The sequence below is a fragment of the Heliconius melpomene genome, chromosome 21 (assembly GCF_056956725.1).
Source record: "Heliconius melpomene rosina isolate 202511_hmr_F chromosome 21, ASM5695672v1, whole genome shotgun sequence".
Taxonomy (NCBI): Eukaryota; Metazoa; Arthropoda; class Insecta; order Lepidoptera; family Nymphalidae; genus Heliconius; species Heliconius melpomene.
In genome coordinates, this window is record NC_140409.1 from 5178151 (window position 1) to 5195914 (window position 17764).

Below are 17764 nucleotides of genomic sequence, written 5' to 3' on the forward strand. Positions count from 1 at the left end.
CTAAGCATATGGCGGTATGAGTCATCCTCCAGGTAGGCAGGTAGGCCGACGGCTTTGCACGACGGCGTGAGTAAATATTGCCCGATAGACAATGTCGACAAACAACACAGGTGTTTGTCCCCCTTTTTACTACGTCAGATGCTTTACTATCGTCATTATTAGTATGACATAATAGTCATTAGCGGCCTTGCAACTTGATTGATTTTATTATATCGTTTAATTTTCCGTGATTTGTACTTGAAATATTAAGTTTTTATTGTAATTAACTTTATTGTTAAAAATCATTAAAAAAAAATTCTAATAAAAAGATAAATACACATTTGTAATTATGGCTAGATAATTAATAATTAATAATATATTTAATAATTAAATAATATTAGTTATTTATATTTTTGTATACCGTAACAGTTCCTTTTATATTTACGAACGTTTATAACGTTCGATAAATATAAAAGTTTACGTGACTTCAATACAAGAATAGAGAAATCTTTTACTAAATAATAAATGAATGGAATGAGTCATCGTCGACCTAATGGAAATAAAAAAAAATGTTTTCTTAGCCACTGCAACTCAACAAGCAATGCCTCCAGAATTCGGCGGAAGGTCGGGAACGGAGTGTTGTAACACTAGGTTCCTTCTGCCTACCCTGCTGAGTGCAGGATACAGCGTAAATCTGATTTATATATTTTCTTAGTATTCACTACTAATTTACTTCCAAATATTACTAAATATTACTTGTACTTATGTATAAATAAAGATAAAAGAGTTTAATCAATAGTACCACAGTAAATAGCAAAACGTTAGAAAAATATGGATTATAATTATTATAAAATATACCTACTGAAGCTAGTATTGTGAAACTCCATGAAGCCAACTTCCACCACTGAATATTGAAAGACGAAATGGAAAAACTACATATCTTAACAAAGCTAAGCAAGTATTGTAGAATATTACACATGCACACATATTTAATATATTAAATTTAAGGAGGAAACATTGATTTTACAATTGTAATTCTTTTAATCATTGTTTGAAATTAAAATATAACAATGAAAGGGTCTCACAACTTTTACAATACTGTTGCTTAGTAACGGGACAAACACAGCTTTAAGTAGATGTTCAAACAAGGTTCTAGTCTAGTCCTTTTTAGCGCAGTGGAATGTGCGAGTCTAATAACAATGTTTGTAGGTTCGATCCCCAATCGAGATGGCGAACTATTTTCCTTTACTAATAATATAAAGGAAAGCGTTGAGTTACGGCGTGAAAGTCGTGTCGATTATCTTAACATCTCATTCTAATTTTAACCGGAATAAAAATTAGCTTTTGAAAAAAACTACAAAAATTCGTTATATTATGTTACGTGTTAAGATCAAAAAGTTAATAGTGTTTTAAACCAAGTTATAAAATGTTGTGAAATAAGTTTTAATTAAAATTAAATTTTAACAGTAACATCAATATTATTCGTAATTAACTGTTCTCCTTTTAAATAAAATCAACTTTTTCAAGGTTCTGTATTTCAATTATTTTCTTTTAAGGAAAAAAATAATATTTTCATTTCCACGCTCTGGTAACGAGGCAAAGCGCAGCCTTGAGTTGCATCACTCAAAACGCAATGCCTCCAGCATTCGGCGGAAAGTGGGAAACGGAAGTGTCTTAATGGGAACAGAGTGTCATAATACTAGGTCCGGGTTCCTTTTGCCTACTATGCTATGGGGGGGATACAGCGTTAAGCTACAAACAAAGAAACATATAGGTATTTACTTACAAGGTAAATGTTTTCATTCACCTTGAGACACCTCACGTAATATAAAGAATCTTGTAGTATCGAATAATATTTTATTTAACTGTTTTACTGTCAGTTATAACTTACAGATAATAAATCGCGGCATAAGAGTCAAATGAACGTATCTACATTTTCAAAATTTTAAAGTACAGCCAATTATACTACCTCTATTAATAAGTCGGTAAATAGAATAATATAAAATGGTGATTATTCACAGTATTTTTGCTCTTCGGTAAAATTTAGAAAATGTAGATACGTTCATCTAACCCTTATGTCGCCAAATATACGTCACAAAAACTAGTACATTCCAAACTTTTATAATAATATTGTGTAGATATTATAATTAATATTATTTTGTGGAAGAGAAACAGCAATTTGATAGCTTAGGATTTAATAGAATCGAAGTATTAGAAATGTCGATCTAATATACGTTAGAATGCCTTGCAGAGGCAATGTGTTCAAGGGGTTTTCATCTATCAATTTAATCAAAGCTGATTGATATATCGGCTTAATAAAGATCACAGCAGGTAGAAATCAAATTTTTAGTTCGAAATTGCCAACCAAAATGCCTTATTTACTTAGAAAATATTATATGGGAGGAACTGTGTTACGATATCCACTATAACGTAGAAATCTTAATTATAATTAAGACTTCTAAATGTGCATTAATTTTTCTATACAATAAACTTTTTTTGTGCATTTTGTCTTAAAAGTATAATGTATCTTTGACTTTTTTTATTATCTTATATCTTTTCTATAGAATTTTAATCAAAAAATCAAATAAATTTTAACAATGTTAGTATATAACAAGTAACGGAAAATCGAGCAGTATAAAATCTAAATCTAGATCTAATATCGATTTCTAATATAATTATACTAATATATATAATTAATAAAAATAAAATATCAACATTATATATACACGTTAATAAATTAACTGTGATATAGCGAAGGTAGTAATGAAGCATTTATCGGAGTGTATGACCATCCAGGCAGGTTGTTAAATACCATTCAAAATAGTTCAGTGCAATATCCGGGGGAGCCGTGTTCACCAATAATATCCGGTTGTCTCTCTAGTGCCTTTGCTGCACAAAGGTGGTCGTAGTTGGTTGCTTATATTACAATTAAGTTGAATTTATATAACGTTTCATCACTATAGCAGGGTAGGCAGAGGGAACCTACTGTTAACATACTTGGTTCCCCACGCGTAACGAGTTGAGTGGTGGAAATCAAGGCTCCACGCCAGACCGAAGAAATGGCAATATATTTAGATAAATATTTCATTTCATCGAGTTGGAATCGAACCTACAACCATTCGAATTTGCAATATATTACACAGTGTTTTTGCTATCACCATTAAATGAAACAACAATTTTAACTACGCCTAATACAATTAAAACAAAAGAGATTTTGCCGAAAATTAAAAAGTGATATTTTCAAACAAAATAAATAATAAAATTATTTTTTAAAAAATAAAACACCATTTGTTAACCTCAATTCAATAAAATTCTTGCATGTTCCATTTATTTTTGAAATCGTATAATTAAAATTTGAATGTTGTAGGATTAGAAATATTGATAAAAACGTATGGCTTATTGGTGAAAACGTCAAGACGGTTTGCAATTGACGGGGATTCGAATCTAGCTACGTTCAAATATTTACAATTTCATTGAAAAATATTTTTGTATGCTTAGCTTAAAATAACACTTAATAACAGTAAATATAATAACATAAGTTTTGAATTAACCACGCTCTTATCCATATCCTATAAAAAAAAATTGTAGTAGTAATCAAATTGAAAATATTTTTGGCACGTAGATACTCAACTATGAAAACCTTTCCACGCAGTATTTACCTCTTTTGTTATAAATAATTGTATTTTTATAATTTGGAATTAATAAATAGATTTTATAATTCATGGAACACATATAGTAATAGTATAATAATAATTAACAGAGTGACTAACAAGTATTTAGCCTCGGTTTGGCCGTATTTTGGCCGAAGCCGAAACTATGGCCAAATCTTCGGCTGGTCATTAGTATTGTATATCAAGTAAAAATGCATAATATTTCTTTGAAGATTAAGTTTTTAAAGTAATATGAACGGTTTTGCAACAGCATACGAGTATAACGTCATAAAATTAGAATACAGTTTTGAATGTGCCAGCTAGTAAAGATTCATACAGCCTTTACTGGCTCTGGATACCACTGTAGCATACAAATGAGACAAAAACAATAAATATATACACTATTGCTATTCCGAGTGCCTTTATATTGAAGCAGCTTTCCTCATCACTTTAAAGTTGACGTTATAAAATTGTAGTTCTTGTCGCCGGTTATAGGTAACCTTAGTTTTTCTTTTAAGGGTACCAAATAACTGAAATATCGGTAAATATTATATTACCGTAGATTAAATGATTTTCTTTAAAGAAGTCGGTTTACTTCAGTTTTATGTTTCAGTTTTTTTTTTATTATTAAATTTATTTTTCTTTATTTCTGCATTTATCAATTATATTATATATATAATCTTTTTCTATAAGTAAAGTCGAATAATAAGGTTTCAATATGTCATTAAAATGATGTCGATAATCGTTTAACTTACTGTTAAGTGACTCATTTCTCCTTAACTTTCACATTATTAAAACGTAACAGAACACAAACAATTAAACATAGACAATGTTTAACAAAGAGATGTGAAAACTTTTTTTATTACTTTTAAAATGTAATGAAATTTGAACCCATAACAACGTAAAGCGTTTCAGTGACGCCTCGATGACGTCACACGTTAGCAGGTATAAACAGTAGACATGTATACCTTCCTAATGATGAACTTCCAAGAAAAACTATTTTTATTATTATAATAGAATACATTGTTAAATCTCTCTTTGGTTTCTTAAATATCGATAAAGGTTAATTTATGCTGTTTAACTTAAAAATATGAGGCCATTCGTGGCGCGGGGACACAAGCTGTGACTGTAAATGCGACTGGTTATGGGTTCGATCCCCAATCGAGGAAATGAAATATTTATTTTAATTTATATTTTCATTTCTTCACTCCGGTGTCGAGGCAAAGCGGAATTCAGCGGAAAGGGGGGAACGAAGTGTCTTAAGGCTACACCTCCCTCCTTATGCCTATGCCTCCCAGCGTGCAGCGTGAAGCTGATTTTTTATTACTAAATTAAAAATATATTACTATTTTATAACATTTTCATTATTCTATATATTACCTAGTTAATCAGTTAAAACGAAGTATTACACATCTGCGCTTAATAAACATGAAATTGTGTGTGCTTGTCTATAAAATAGGGAAACGTGTTCTTGGTTTATTTAAAAGTACGTGATATATTATGGATTTTAAAAACATTGATATATTTAAAAGTACGTGATTAATTTTCACATAACTCTTATAGGTCAAGCTGCCTTACATATCTATATATATAAAATCGAAAGGTCACTCACTCATCGCGAAATCTCAGAAACTACTGTGCTAGGAATCTCAAATTTTCCATAGGAGTTATTTATAGGACGTAGGTGCTCGCTAAGACGGGAATTTTCATTATTCCCTTAGGAAAGGGGTTGTTTTGGGGTTGAACGTTTGTATGAAACTACAAATGCTAGGAGTCTCAAATTTTACATGGACGTCACTTATAGGTACTCATGGAGACAGAAATTAATAATAAAGTAGTTCACGTAGACGAAGTCGCGGGCGTGCCGCTAGTTTAATATAAAAAAAAACTTAGATATAAAATAAAACATCCAAATTGTTGAATGATTTCAGATTTTCTCTCCTAAATATAATATCTAGTATCCTTATTACGCCTTCTTGGAATCCTAATGAACCTTAATGTCATCGTTCGTTATAGAAACACTTCTTATCTATTTCATTTATCACCCTAACAACGTTGACTTTAAAAAAATTGGTATTTAGTAGTCTTTCAAAAAAGAAGATAAAGTTTCAGTTTAGTTACATTATCAATTCATACATTGACTTATCTTACAATGAATATTTCTATTAACAACATAATATAAGTAAATCGTATTATTAAGTATAAAAAACAGCATTGCAAAAGGTCAATGATATAATTAAAAATATTAGTGAAAACATCGCAATTTTAATATAATTATTTATATTACAATGTTTTTTTTACACAGGCAGAAGTAAAGTTAGTTTGTGAAAGTTTTTATTTTTACTTTAACTTTATAAAAATGTAGTTACGCTATAGAATAAAAATATATTATCTGACCAAGTTTTAAATGACTCATTCAGGTAATATGTAATTAAAAACATCTGAGATCACTCAAGTAAACTTTTTATAAGTATTTTTTACTACGTTTAAAATAATTTAAGGTTAAATCCTATCTTTATAATAAATAACTTTTAGCTTCAATGGAGCACAGAAATATACAAAAAAAAAACTGCAATCGACAACTAAGCAAAAGAATTGAAACAAACATCCACACGGCATTGTAATATGATGACGAGTTACTGTAAACGGATAGACTGACGTGATAAGTAAGGCTTTGGCGAAGCAGTTTTCTGTTTTAGAAAATTTCTTACATAATACGAAATATAAAAATAAACTTACCCTATACAATTATCATTGTGACAGACAGGAGAAATGGAACACTATATAACACTGACAACTTTCTAAAGTAAATTTAATACTGTTAAAGCCTTAGAGGCTCGGCGGCCAATCGTGGCGGTGGGTGACGGAATGCGACTCTTGCGCAGGTAGAGCCGTGTCGGTGTTAGTGGATACTTGCTTTGTGTGTGTTAATGTAATTATTTACATTGTAGTCGCAGAGAGCATGCATGTGTGCGTTTCGATAGCGTAGCGATGTAACAGGTTCTTGTAGCGGGTGGATTTCTTTTTAAACACTTGAAAATACAACAATATGATTAATACAATATTATGTACGATAATGACGTTTTAAGTGATTGATAAAATATTTAAGCAGGCCCCTATATTAACAGGTGTACGTCGTTATACTTAATTATGTTAATTATGACTTAACTCAAATTTAAAAATAAAACATGGTTACCAAAGTAGATTCACAAATATATTTTAAATATTGTAAGTGTTATATATGTGTACTTTATATTGGATATTCAATAGGGAGGTCATTCAAACGTAGAAATTTAAAAAAAATATCTCTAGAGCCCTTTACGTTGAAGCTCTCTCATATTGCATATTCTGTACGAACTATTTTATTTTTCAAAATATTTAAAAAAGAAAACACGTTAAAAGGGTGTATAAAAAAAACATCTTTCCTCTAAGTGCATAATAGTGTCTCACATCAAATGAAACATTTTTATTGTTTTTAGTTAAAGTAAATAGACATATTTTGTGCAATAAGTAGGTATATAATTGATATAAGACAACGCTCGTAAGGCTCTTTTTTCACCAGTATTCGTATAACTCTTTAACATTTCATGGTACTGATAAGGTAGAGTTACGGTGTTTCATCACTTTTATTATTCTTATCATTATTATTATAATAATCTGTTTTTTTTTAAACTGGCTTAAGACGTTACTCAAGCTTGATGTTGTACACTAGAAGTTCTTACAAATAGTAGTAACTCTACTTAATGTATACGTATTTCCTCTCTCCGTTTGTTTGTAATATAGAGAAATATTTTTAACTTGATGTTACTTATGAACTAAGACGTTAATTCATCTCAGGGCCCACCCGATCCCCCTTTCCCTTCCTATAGCCATGAGCAGAGAAAACCTAATGTGTTTGTAAAACATAGTGTTTTTTCATTTTCTATTATAATTAGACATATTGCTCGTCGAGTGGCTAAATTCAACGCCACACTTTATCTTTATAGAAAAGGACATTATAAGAATTGGAAATAATTTAAATCAATATCATTTCTCCGAACAGGGATTAGCACCACAGACATACATATGTACGGTTTACGTATTTATTTTTAATATTAAGTTCCACATGAGAGCAATCCAAAAAAAATGTTTTATTAAAAAAGTATGTGTAAACCTACATGTCGATATCTTTATATCTGTGGAGCACAAATATAATACAACAAATACTAGGTTTAAAGTTTTAATATCTATGTTGGGGTTATAGTTTTAAAGAACAAAAACAAGCAATGTTTCTGCTTGGCCAAACTCTAAGTCACCAAAACATTGGGATAAATAAAAGAAAAACAAATTTTAAATACATCTTTTATTATAAACATTGATTAGTAAATTACACAATTAACATCAAATTAAAAAATAACTATCATATAAACTTGAAAGTAGGTATATAAAAGTAACTTATAAAAACAAACGAAGCATTATAATATACTCTATGCAAGTCGAAATGGCTTTAACTTTTATATGTTTAAGGTATAAAATATTCATAATTTGCATATGATTCAAATTGAATACATTCTCTTATAAAATATATAAAAATTCAACTATTTTCAACAATCGTCAATACTCTTTATTTCTAAATATACTAATTTCTGAGAAACATTTTTGGTCCTTTATATTTTTTTTTTTGTACTAACATGATTTCGGCTTTATAAAAGATACGTATAAAATATTATATCACAATATAATATAATCATATTATAGTAACGTAATAATTTCAGATTTATATTTTAGTATATTACGTAAAATTCGAACTACATATAAGTGGATAGTCAACGTGAGACATATATCTACATCTCACGTTGACTATCATATATACTTATATGTAGTTCGAATATCATGTAAATATAATATATGTATAATTTATAGATTTCAGTTAGCACAATTTAGATCAATATATATAAGAAAATACATTTTCAAAATTGTATATGTCCCAGTAAAATTATAAAAACTCTCTACCCTCGTCTCCTTAAAATTTATAAACAATAACTAACTAAGGTAACTAATAAAAATATATTTTAGATTTTTTTATAATAATTAACTTATAAACATTGAAATTAATTCTCACAATTAAAATATAAATGCAAAATCAATGCATATAATATGTGCGTAACAACAAAAATCTCTCAATAAAATTGCTTATATAATATATTTCTTACTAAATACAATCATAATGCACACTATGTCTAAAAAAGAACAAGAACTTAATTTAAATTTAGTTGAAAATAACAATCTCCTCAAATATAGTACTTGAAACTTGAAACCTTCATAATATATTACACAGATAGAGGAAATCCATAACCAATAAAAAATATATGTAAACATACACTTTAAGTAAAATATAACAAATTCTATAATATTAAAGTAATTTTTTACCATTTTTTTTATTAAATATAGTATGTATTTTTAATGTATGTAAAATTTACATTTAATATTAATATAAGGTATTCTAATTAGTGAATTTCTCAGAAAATATAATATAAATATAAAGTTTATAGGGTATTTGGATTGCATATACATATCAATTTATGTTGTTTAAATATTGGAAGAAAAACAGATTTTAATTTTCATTTAAAAACATTAAATATAAAACTATAGCTTTTATAAGTGAAAAGTATGTAAAGAAAATCTGAACATATAAGAACTATAGACATACGAGTATATAAATAATAAATATTTAACAGGTATACTTAAAAAACAATTGCTAACATATTATCTATACAACATGTTATGTATGATATATTGTGTATCCATTGCGAAAAGAGTAAAATTCTGAAGCATAAAAAAATTACATACTTTAAAAATATATACTTTAAATAATAACTTAACGCTGTCTCACGAATAGGAAGCCAGGTAAAAAAACCTAATATTAAGACATTCCGTTCTCCGGGCACCACCCAATTTTTAAGACATTGTGTATTGAGTGTTGGTTGCCACAGTGATAATTCGTTCACTCCAGAGTGTAAATCAAACCTAAAATCATCGCGTTTACAATAGGTACTATTCTGTTAGGATTTTAGTTTTTTTTACATAACACTATCACATACACTATCACATACATTAAAACTTTATTCACTCGACACCTACTAATATTTATAAGAGTATCTACCGCACAGATATATATTTTTATCTTTTGTAAAAATAATTAAATATTTGTAAAAACGTGAGTTGTGATGCACGTTCAACAACAACTGCAACGTAAAGAAATTCGAGCGACTTTTGTTCTTATTTTATATAAACTACCATTATATATTTATTTCGGGATGCTCTGTATGGACATAAGCAGTGCAAGTACTACGATCTGGATGAGCTCCCTGCGTCCTCTGGCGGCGGCAATGGTGCATCTTCTTCATATATCATCACCAGTTTGCTGTATTCTCGTTTTCGACGCCGAATCTGCTTTAATATGAATATCATTCGATTAATTTCTTAATTAATTCTATATCACTCATATGTATACTTTAAAAAATCAACTTCACGCTGTATCCCGCTACGGCAGGTTAGGCATAATGGAACCTAATGTAAAGACACTCCGTTCTCCACTTTCCGCCCAATTTTTCAAAGCATTGAGTAGCGGATCTCAACGCCGGGCTTTTGCCATTGTGCCAGAGAAGAAAATATTAATAAATAATAATTTACTCCCTCTAGTGGCGATCGAAACCATAACCGTTGCGTTACGACGGTCTAAAATCTTTAATTATTTTTCACGTAATTGCATTTTTTTGTCAACCTTATACTTTATAAATAATACAGAAAGACTAATTATGAAGTTTAGGAGAGTCTACTCTAATATTAAATTCTATATCAAAGTTATAGACAATAATAATTTATAATATTAATATGGACTTAAAAATATATAGTAAAACGAGCTGTTTTCAAAATTTTGAAATTTCGCCGTCTACGTACATTCTATTTTCGATTATTATTTTTCTTCTTATATCGTGCACCGATATAACGTCTCGTCTCATCTCGAACACGTTATATATATAGGAGAAGTGATTTGCTTATCCTGCGAATTTTTGCTGTCGAAATCAATGAACAAAGAAATTATACATATATATACCTTTGATGATTTCGCCGGGGTCTCTTCACCAGAACTGCTGGAGCTGGTAATGCCTTCTTCTAGTGTAAGCCTTGCGGCGACTCCCTCTAATTGTAAGTCTAGGTAAAGTTGTCCCAGCTGCTCGTTCACCATTGAAGGCTGAAAGTAAAAGAAATAAATATTCAAATTTAGGTACACATTTTATAACTTTACTTTGTATCCCGCCATATAAAGAGGCAGAAAGCCAGAGAGACAGAGTGCTAGAAGAAGAGTGTCTTAGCACTAAATAGGGTTAAGGCAATCCTTTCCACACGCACTCCCAATTTCCTAGATATTTCATGATGTGTGACGCTGCTCAAAGCCGCGCCTTGTCTTATAACCAGAGCAAGGAACTAAAAACATCTTCACTCCTTCAAGTAGGAAACAAACCCACGACTGTCGCGTTTACACATAGACCCTGTGCCCCTGCGCCACGACGGTTGCGTATAGCTATATTTGCAGTAACATTATCTGGCAAGTTTCTCGTAATTAATTTTGTCGAAACGAATATGTTTTAAGCATATCTTGATGGTTAATTATCATTAATAATAATGGCACTGACTTGTTCAAATTTTTGTAATTTTTCCTTATCGCGGGTTAGCACCTCCTCCATATTTTTCGTTAGAATTTGATATTTGTAAATAAGCTCTGATGTGAGACAAACCTGCAAAATGAAATTCTGATTAGTACTGTTTATAAAATATTTAATAGTTGGTAGTGCTCACAATTCACAAATTGCTAAACAAATCCTTTATTTAGGCGTCTTTTTATACAATGTCTAAAGTTTATTCCTATCCTTAATATGGAATAGTACTTTAAAAATGTAAAAAAAATACTTACTTGTTCCATTCTGGTGACTTTCATAGGGTGTGGCTCGTTTGTGCTGCCCGTATCAATATTTGACATTAGTGAGGTATCACCCATTCGCCTTTTCTTCTGCCACAACTGTTGATAAACGGAATTTTATAATAACTTTAAATTATATGAGCAGTATTAACAGCATGGGCCCTTATATGTTTTCTCTTGTAACTGCTATCGCTTATATCTGGTAACGTGCAGGCATAGAGAGTGGAAGAATCCGATTTGTCAATGTCCGATAAAGGCACCACAAAGCCGTCAGTGTAGTTTCCTATAAAAGAAAAGCAGTAGGCGTGTACGTACCATTCCATCTTCTCTATTTGTATTTCTCACATCACTCTCTTCAGTACTTCCAGATTCAGTCTTGAAAAATGACGAATAGAAAGAAGAGTAGCTAGACTCCTCATCAGTCTTTTCGATAGTGCCATCACTATTGCCACGGTGGCTTTTCCTTTTCAATTGATCTTGAACTGGTCGCTCAGTGCACTGATGGCAAAATATTATAATTTCTATATAGCAACAAAGATGTTTGCCAGTACTTTAGTAAAAACTAACAAAAATCTTCAGAAGATAACACTAGGCTTTATTTCTTAAACGGATTACTATCCTTTTTAACGGAAAAGAGTTAAAATGAGTATATTTCTATATATACAACCGATTAAAAATAAATATCAATAGGACATAACTAACGGGTACTGAGCAGAATCTTCTTGCACAACCAATTAATGGTAAAACGTTGAAAGATAGCCAGTGTAATATATAACAATATCGTCTAAAAATAATCAAGTAATAAAGTATTTACTTAATTTCAAATATACTATGCTAATAAAGTAATACATAAAACATCATTTACAACTCTAATTATCACTTATTTATATTATTTAATGATGAATATTAACTATGATAATAATTTATTTTCAAATTTGAGAAAAAAAAACAGAAATAATACAATAAGCAAAAGCATGAACAATCATTTAAATATACGAAAGAAAGTGTAATTACAAAATAAAATTCACTTTTTTTCTGAAAAGCTCGTCTAATGAAGGCAATAGTGCATGATGCCCTATCATCTATGTAAGTATCAAGAGTTGTTTGTACAACAACAACAATATACTATTAATATGGTTATTTTTCAGTGATTATCTGTGGACGACATCGGAAAAATATCGAATATAATAACTTTAGAATACGAATAGAAATATGAAAAAAATAGAATAATTTATAATAAACCATATTTACTTGTGCTTCTGACTTCATGTAGAAATTGATTTGTTATATATCTGTGGGTAGTAGGGTAGTAGATGCGATATACATATCTTGTGAATATCGTCTAATGATGTTTTATCTTAAAAAAAATGTAGACATGAGCGCGTATGAACATCAACTTACCTATGTCAAGAAGGGTTACAATAATCATTTATTAATTTTATGATATCAAAATCATAAGTAAACATAGATTTGTAACTTGAATAAAAAGTGACTTGAACTTGAACTTGACAACCCATTGTCATATCTACTATAGTCCTGATACGAATAATTGGAATTTGGGAAAATCCGAATAATTTAAACCCACAAATATATATAATTTATATAAATATATAAGAAAGTTGGAAATTTGGAAGTGATTTCTATCAAGGATCTTCATCAAACAGCCACCATGCCGGTCATACTCTGGGATATAATGTTAAGCAGCATGCCTGCGTGCGAGTAACGATCACTTGTTGAACACACATCTTTTTGTTCATGTTACTAGAAACATTATATACAAGTTACTGAAAGCTTTATAGGTGTAACATAATTGCATAAAATAAATACTAAGCAAAAACATATAACTAAAATAAATTATTTACTAACATATATACGACCACATAACATTTAGGCCCATTGTCTTATTCTAACCTGAACATGATTGAATGAAGATCTCATTTCAGAAGTAAAATTCCTTACCAAACCTTGTAAGTCGCAGCCGCCGCTCGAACTCTACGAGGTATTGAACGAACTTTAGCAATGATCTTTGAAATATAAATTATGATAATTTTACACATTTAAATTTGAATAACTTATTTAGATTTCATTAATATTCAGAAATAATTGTTTTCTGTTGCTCGTCATGTCCCCTTATTTCAAATATGCCTAATAATGTTCGATTGAAAATATGATGTTACGTGAAATATTTACAACAAACATATGAAAAAATATCAAATCAATATACTAACACTAATAATACTTGGAGCGTCTTTGTAGTCTAGACAAGTGTAAGTTCCAAGGTTGAAATGTTCCAGTACAAGATGGGGTTTTGTAATATACTATTATTACAATTAAATAAATCGTTATCGATGACAGTATTTACGCTAAACTATCAAATAACAATAATAGTAGGGTAAACCATACAGCTCTTGCCCACTTCAGGATTTTAAAGGCATCGTTATAAAAATGCATAAATATATGGCAGTTACTAAAATACTTGCGATTTACGGTTTGTTACCCATTACGGTATTTTTATAAGTATTGCCAATATATGCAGAGTGAAGAAAATGAAAATAATAAATAATACATTACGCAAAGTGGGAATCCCCTACTGCGCCACTCAATTCCATGAGCAAGCTTTGGTTTACCCTACATATAAACGGAAGTTTCCATCAATGCCATACCCTATTAGAGGTGCCAACAGAAGAATGACGGACGTCGCATGTTTTTATCCCATCCTGTACATTTGATTGTGATTCTGCAGTCTTCTCTCGCCGGGTGTTCGTGGTAAACCATTTGCCGGTTTTCATTGGCAAAGTAAGCTTACACGCCTGCGATGTATTTTCATTATACGATTGACTTATAAAATATTTTAAATATTTCAAGCTTTTGGGTTAACATTTGTTAAATGAGCTGACGAAGCGACAGTATTATTGTATAATTTCTAAATGAGTACTTATTTGAAGTAATTATGACGTGTTGAGGTGTTACGTGATATAGCAATTGAAGTAATAAATTCCACCCATTATGTCTGAATATCAACTTTACAGTGGCAGTTTTAATGTGAGAATGAATTTTGCTTTTGTAATGTAATGGGTGGGCTCAGTATTAGGGCATGTATTATTATTCTTGATTTTTTTTTTATCTTCACGCTGCAACCGCTGTTAAGACACTCCGCACCCCACATCCTGCCGAATTCTGGAGGCATTGCGTGTTGAGTGGCACCAGAGTGAAAAAAATAAAATGCCGCTGCGCCACGACTGGCATCGACGAATTTAATAAACAATTAACACAACAATAAAACGTTCACTAATATTAAAATGCCAAACGTTATATGCAGAAAAATATATATAATACTATATTTATAAAATACATATATAAATATGATAATGGAAATAAAATTAGTTTTTTAATGTTAATGCAAGAAGCAAGTGTGCATGTTAACATGAGTTGAAGCGAGTAAGCTTTGTACGGTGTATGACAAAAAACCTAATTAAGTCTTGCACACAAGGTACATACATGACGAAATTAAGTTTTTGTAACTATTATTAAAAAAAGTGCAAGAGGAAATGTTACTGGCTGATTAGGTATAGCATTTGTCTGTCAGTTGATATTATATTTATTGTTAAATACCGCCATTTTCCATCGCCAATACTTATATACGAAACTTATTATCGACTAGCAGACTAATACCACCTTGGTGTAACTATGTCCACAATCTAGTGAAATTATCGTAAAAAAGCTATTTAATATTATATATAGTGCCCTACATTGAGGGGATATGCAAAGAACTGTAAATATTTATATATATTTACTATAAATATTGATACTGATTTTGCAATTGACATTTTTATTTAACCCTCAAAATTATATACAAAAAAACAATAAGCATTCCTTATTGTAATTTGAAATGCTCATCATGTTTAGTGATTAAAAATGTACATGTTTATAAAGTAGAAAACAAACGGATTTTTTAATAAGTTCGAATACAAAACTATTAATTCTATTTAAAAATATATATATTGTATGATTTTCTCAAATGTCAATAAATTAGGCTTACTTTTAAGTAACTTTTAAAAACTATGTTTTATAAACACCTTTTTATGTTATAAGCAATTGTTTATTTCTTTTAACTTTATGTTTAAATCCATTTTATATCCTACGCCTTAAATGATCAGATAGTTCAGATACCTATTTCACTTATTCCTAAAGTCCGCGAGTTATATTAACTTACATATTATAATCTTAAAATATAAATATCAAACAAAACAAAATAAAACGTATATAAACTACAAAACACTTAACTAATTATATATGGAGATTATTTAGGAAAAAAAAAACGCTCATAATAATAATTTGTTGAAAGCCGTTGCCAAAATCAAATGTAAAATCTAAGAAGAGCTCTGATTTGAAATGTATTAACAATGTTAAATCACTACTATGTAAATAAAATTATTTTGTCAACAACATATAATATTTCTCTCTCACAGAACTCTTCTTATAAAATAATGTGATACATGTTACAAGTTTGTTAATATAAAGCAAGCCCCTTTTGCCATATTATGTACAAAATAAAATATTAAAAAAAAACTCACTTCTTCGTAATTTCTGCCGGAAAGGCCCAGGGGTTGGAAATTTTGTATATTAGGATTTACAAAATTCTGTTGCATAGCATGCACTTGGGGATCAACCGATGAATACATAAATGGCGATCCATAGACAGCCTGGCCAAACATCATGCAGGGCACTGAAAAAAAATATTGTAGATATAAATGTATGGAAAATCATGTTCTGGAGATCCATAACCCATTCTGATACAAACGGCCGATACCGAATTGAATGCAGTATTTCGTTTGTGGCTAACTTTCCTTGACATTTGTTGTTTGTCTTATTTAAATCGGTTCATGAATACAAAAGTTATATCAATATAAAATATTTTTTCGAGTAAATTAATGTAAAATAATAATAAAAAAAATAATGTAAAATAATGTTGTATTGAATTGGCTGAAATTCAATAAATAAACATTGTGTTTAAAATTATAATGTTACTAGAACATGACAGTAATCCAGGATAGAAAGATATAAAATATAGATAGAATTGAGGTCGTCGTGGCACCGCGGAACAAGGGGGTGACTGTAACGCTACGGTTGTGGGAAGTGAAATCTCTGGTGAAGAGGCAAAGCGCGGCGTTGTGTTCTGCCACTCAACACGCAATGCCTCTAGAATTCGACAGAAAGTGGAGAACGGAGTGTCTTGACACTTAGTACCCTCTGCCTGAAACTAACTTTTTTTTTGATAGTAAATAAATAATTGTCTAGTTTAAACGGGTTTAAATGGCGAGCGGGCCACTAGTATGAATATATATAAAAGAATACATACTTAGATGTTGAGATTGATAGTGCATATTAGCACTATTGGTGACTGCGGGTCTGCTAGCAGCGCTTGTACTTGGCGAATTTATGCAAAACATGGCGCTCCCTTCACTGAGATGTGGAAATTGTCCTCCATTTGCACTTGAATTTACAGGATCTGTTATATAATAAAAATTATTTTAGAACACCATATAAACATTCTAACTAAAAGCAAAAAACATCAGTTATAATTTTATATGATTTCTAAAAAATATTTTTCTACATTTAGTGTGAAATAATACTTTTTAAAAGTTAAAAATATCTGGTTTATATATTTATTATAGAGTATTTTTATATAATATAACATAAATAAAGACGTCGAAAGCGTGACGATTGTGGGTTCGATACCCACTCGGGGTAGTGAATTACTTTCATTACATTGCTCTGGTAACAAGTCAAAGTGCGACATTGTGTTCCGCCATTTAACATGCAATATCTCGTAATTTGGGTAGAGCGTCAACAAAAAAAAGGTATTAACACAATCCGTCCGTCCGTCCTGCCCAGCTAGAAAGTGAAACGAAGATATAAAAAGAAAATACTAGAAATCAATGGAACTTACGTGCAAATCCTTGGAATTGTGTTGTATTGACATTACCACTGCTGGCCTCGGTTGTAGATATAGGTCGATTAACCGCTGGAGAATAGTACATTGGGAACATGCCTGTAATAAGTTAATTTATTTTAAATAACTTTTTTTAATTAAAAGCGCGAAAATATTCACGCTGTAACCCGCATATTTCATTAGGGTATGGGTAGGAGAGCGAACCTAGTGTGAGGACACTTC

The 17764-nt window shown here is 30.2% G+C and overlaps 1 protein-coding gene across 1 annotated transcript in view; it reads right to left on the minus strand.

The window, feature by feature from the left end:
- Positions 1-17764, minus strand: part of LOC146526971 (period circadian protein-like) — a 48768-nt gene that overhangs the window by 15055 nt on the left and 15949 nt on the right. Inside the window, exons 19-29 of the mRNA XM_085206155.1 lie at positions 17540-17641; positions 16949-17098; positions 16164-16315; positions 14253-14399; positions 13501-13581; positions 11905-12087; positions 11584-11688; positions 11306-11407; positions 10726-10863; positions 9961-10061; positions 8829-8848 (exon numbers count right to left, since the gene is read on the minus strand). Coding sequence (XP_085062281.1) covers positions 8829-8848; positions 9961-10061; positions 10726-10863; positions 11306-11407; positions 11584-11688; positions 11905-12087; positions 13501-13581; positions 14253-14399; positions 16164-16315; positions 16949-17098; positions 17540-17641 — 1281 coding nt within the window. The remainder of the gene's footprint in view (positions 1-8828; positions 8849-9960; positions 10062-10725; positions 10864-11305; positions 11408-11583; positions 11689-11904; positions 12088-13500; positions 13582-14252; positions 14400-16163; positions 16316-16948; positions 17099-17539; positions 17642-17764) is intronic.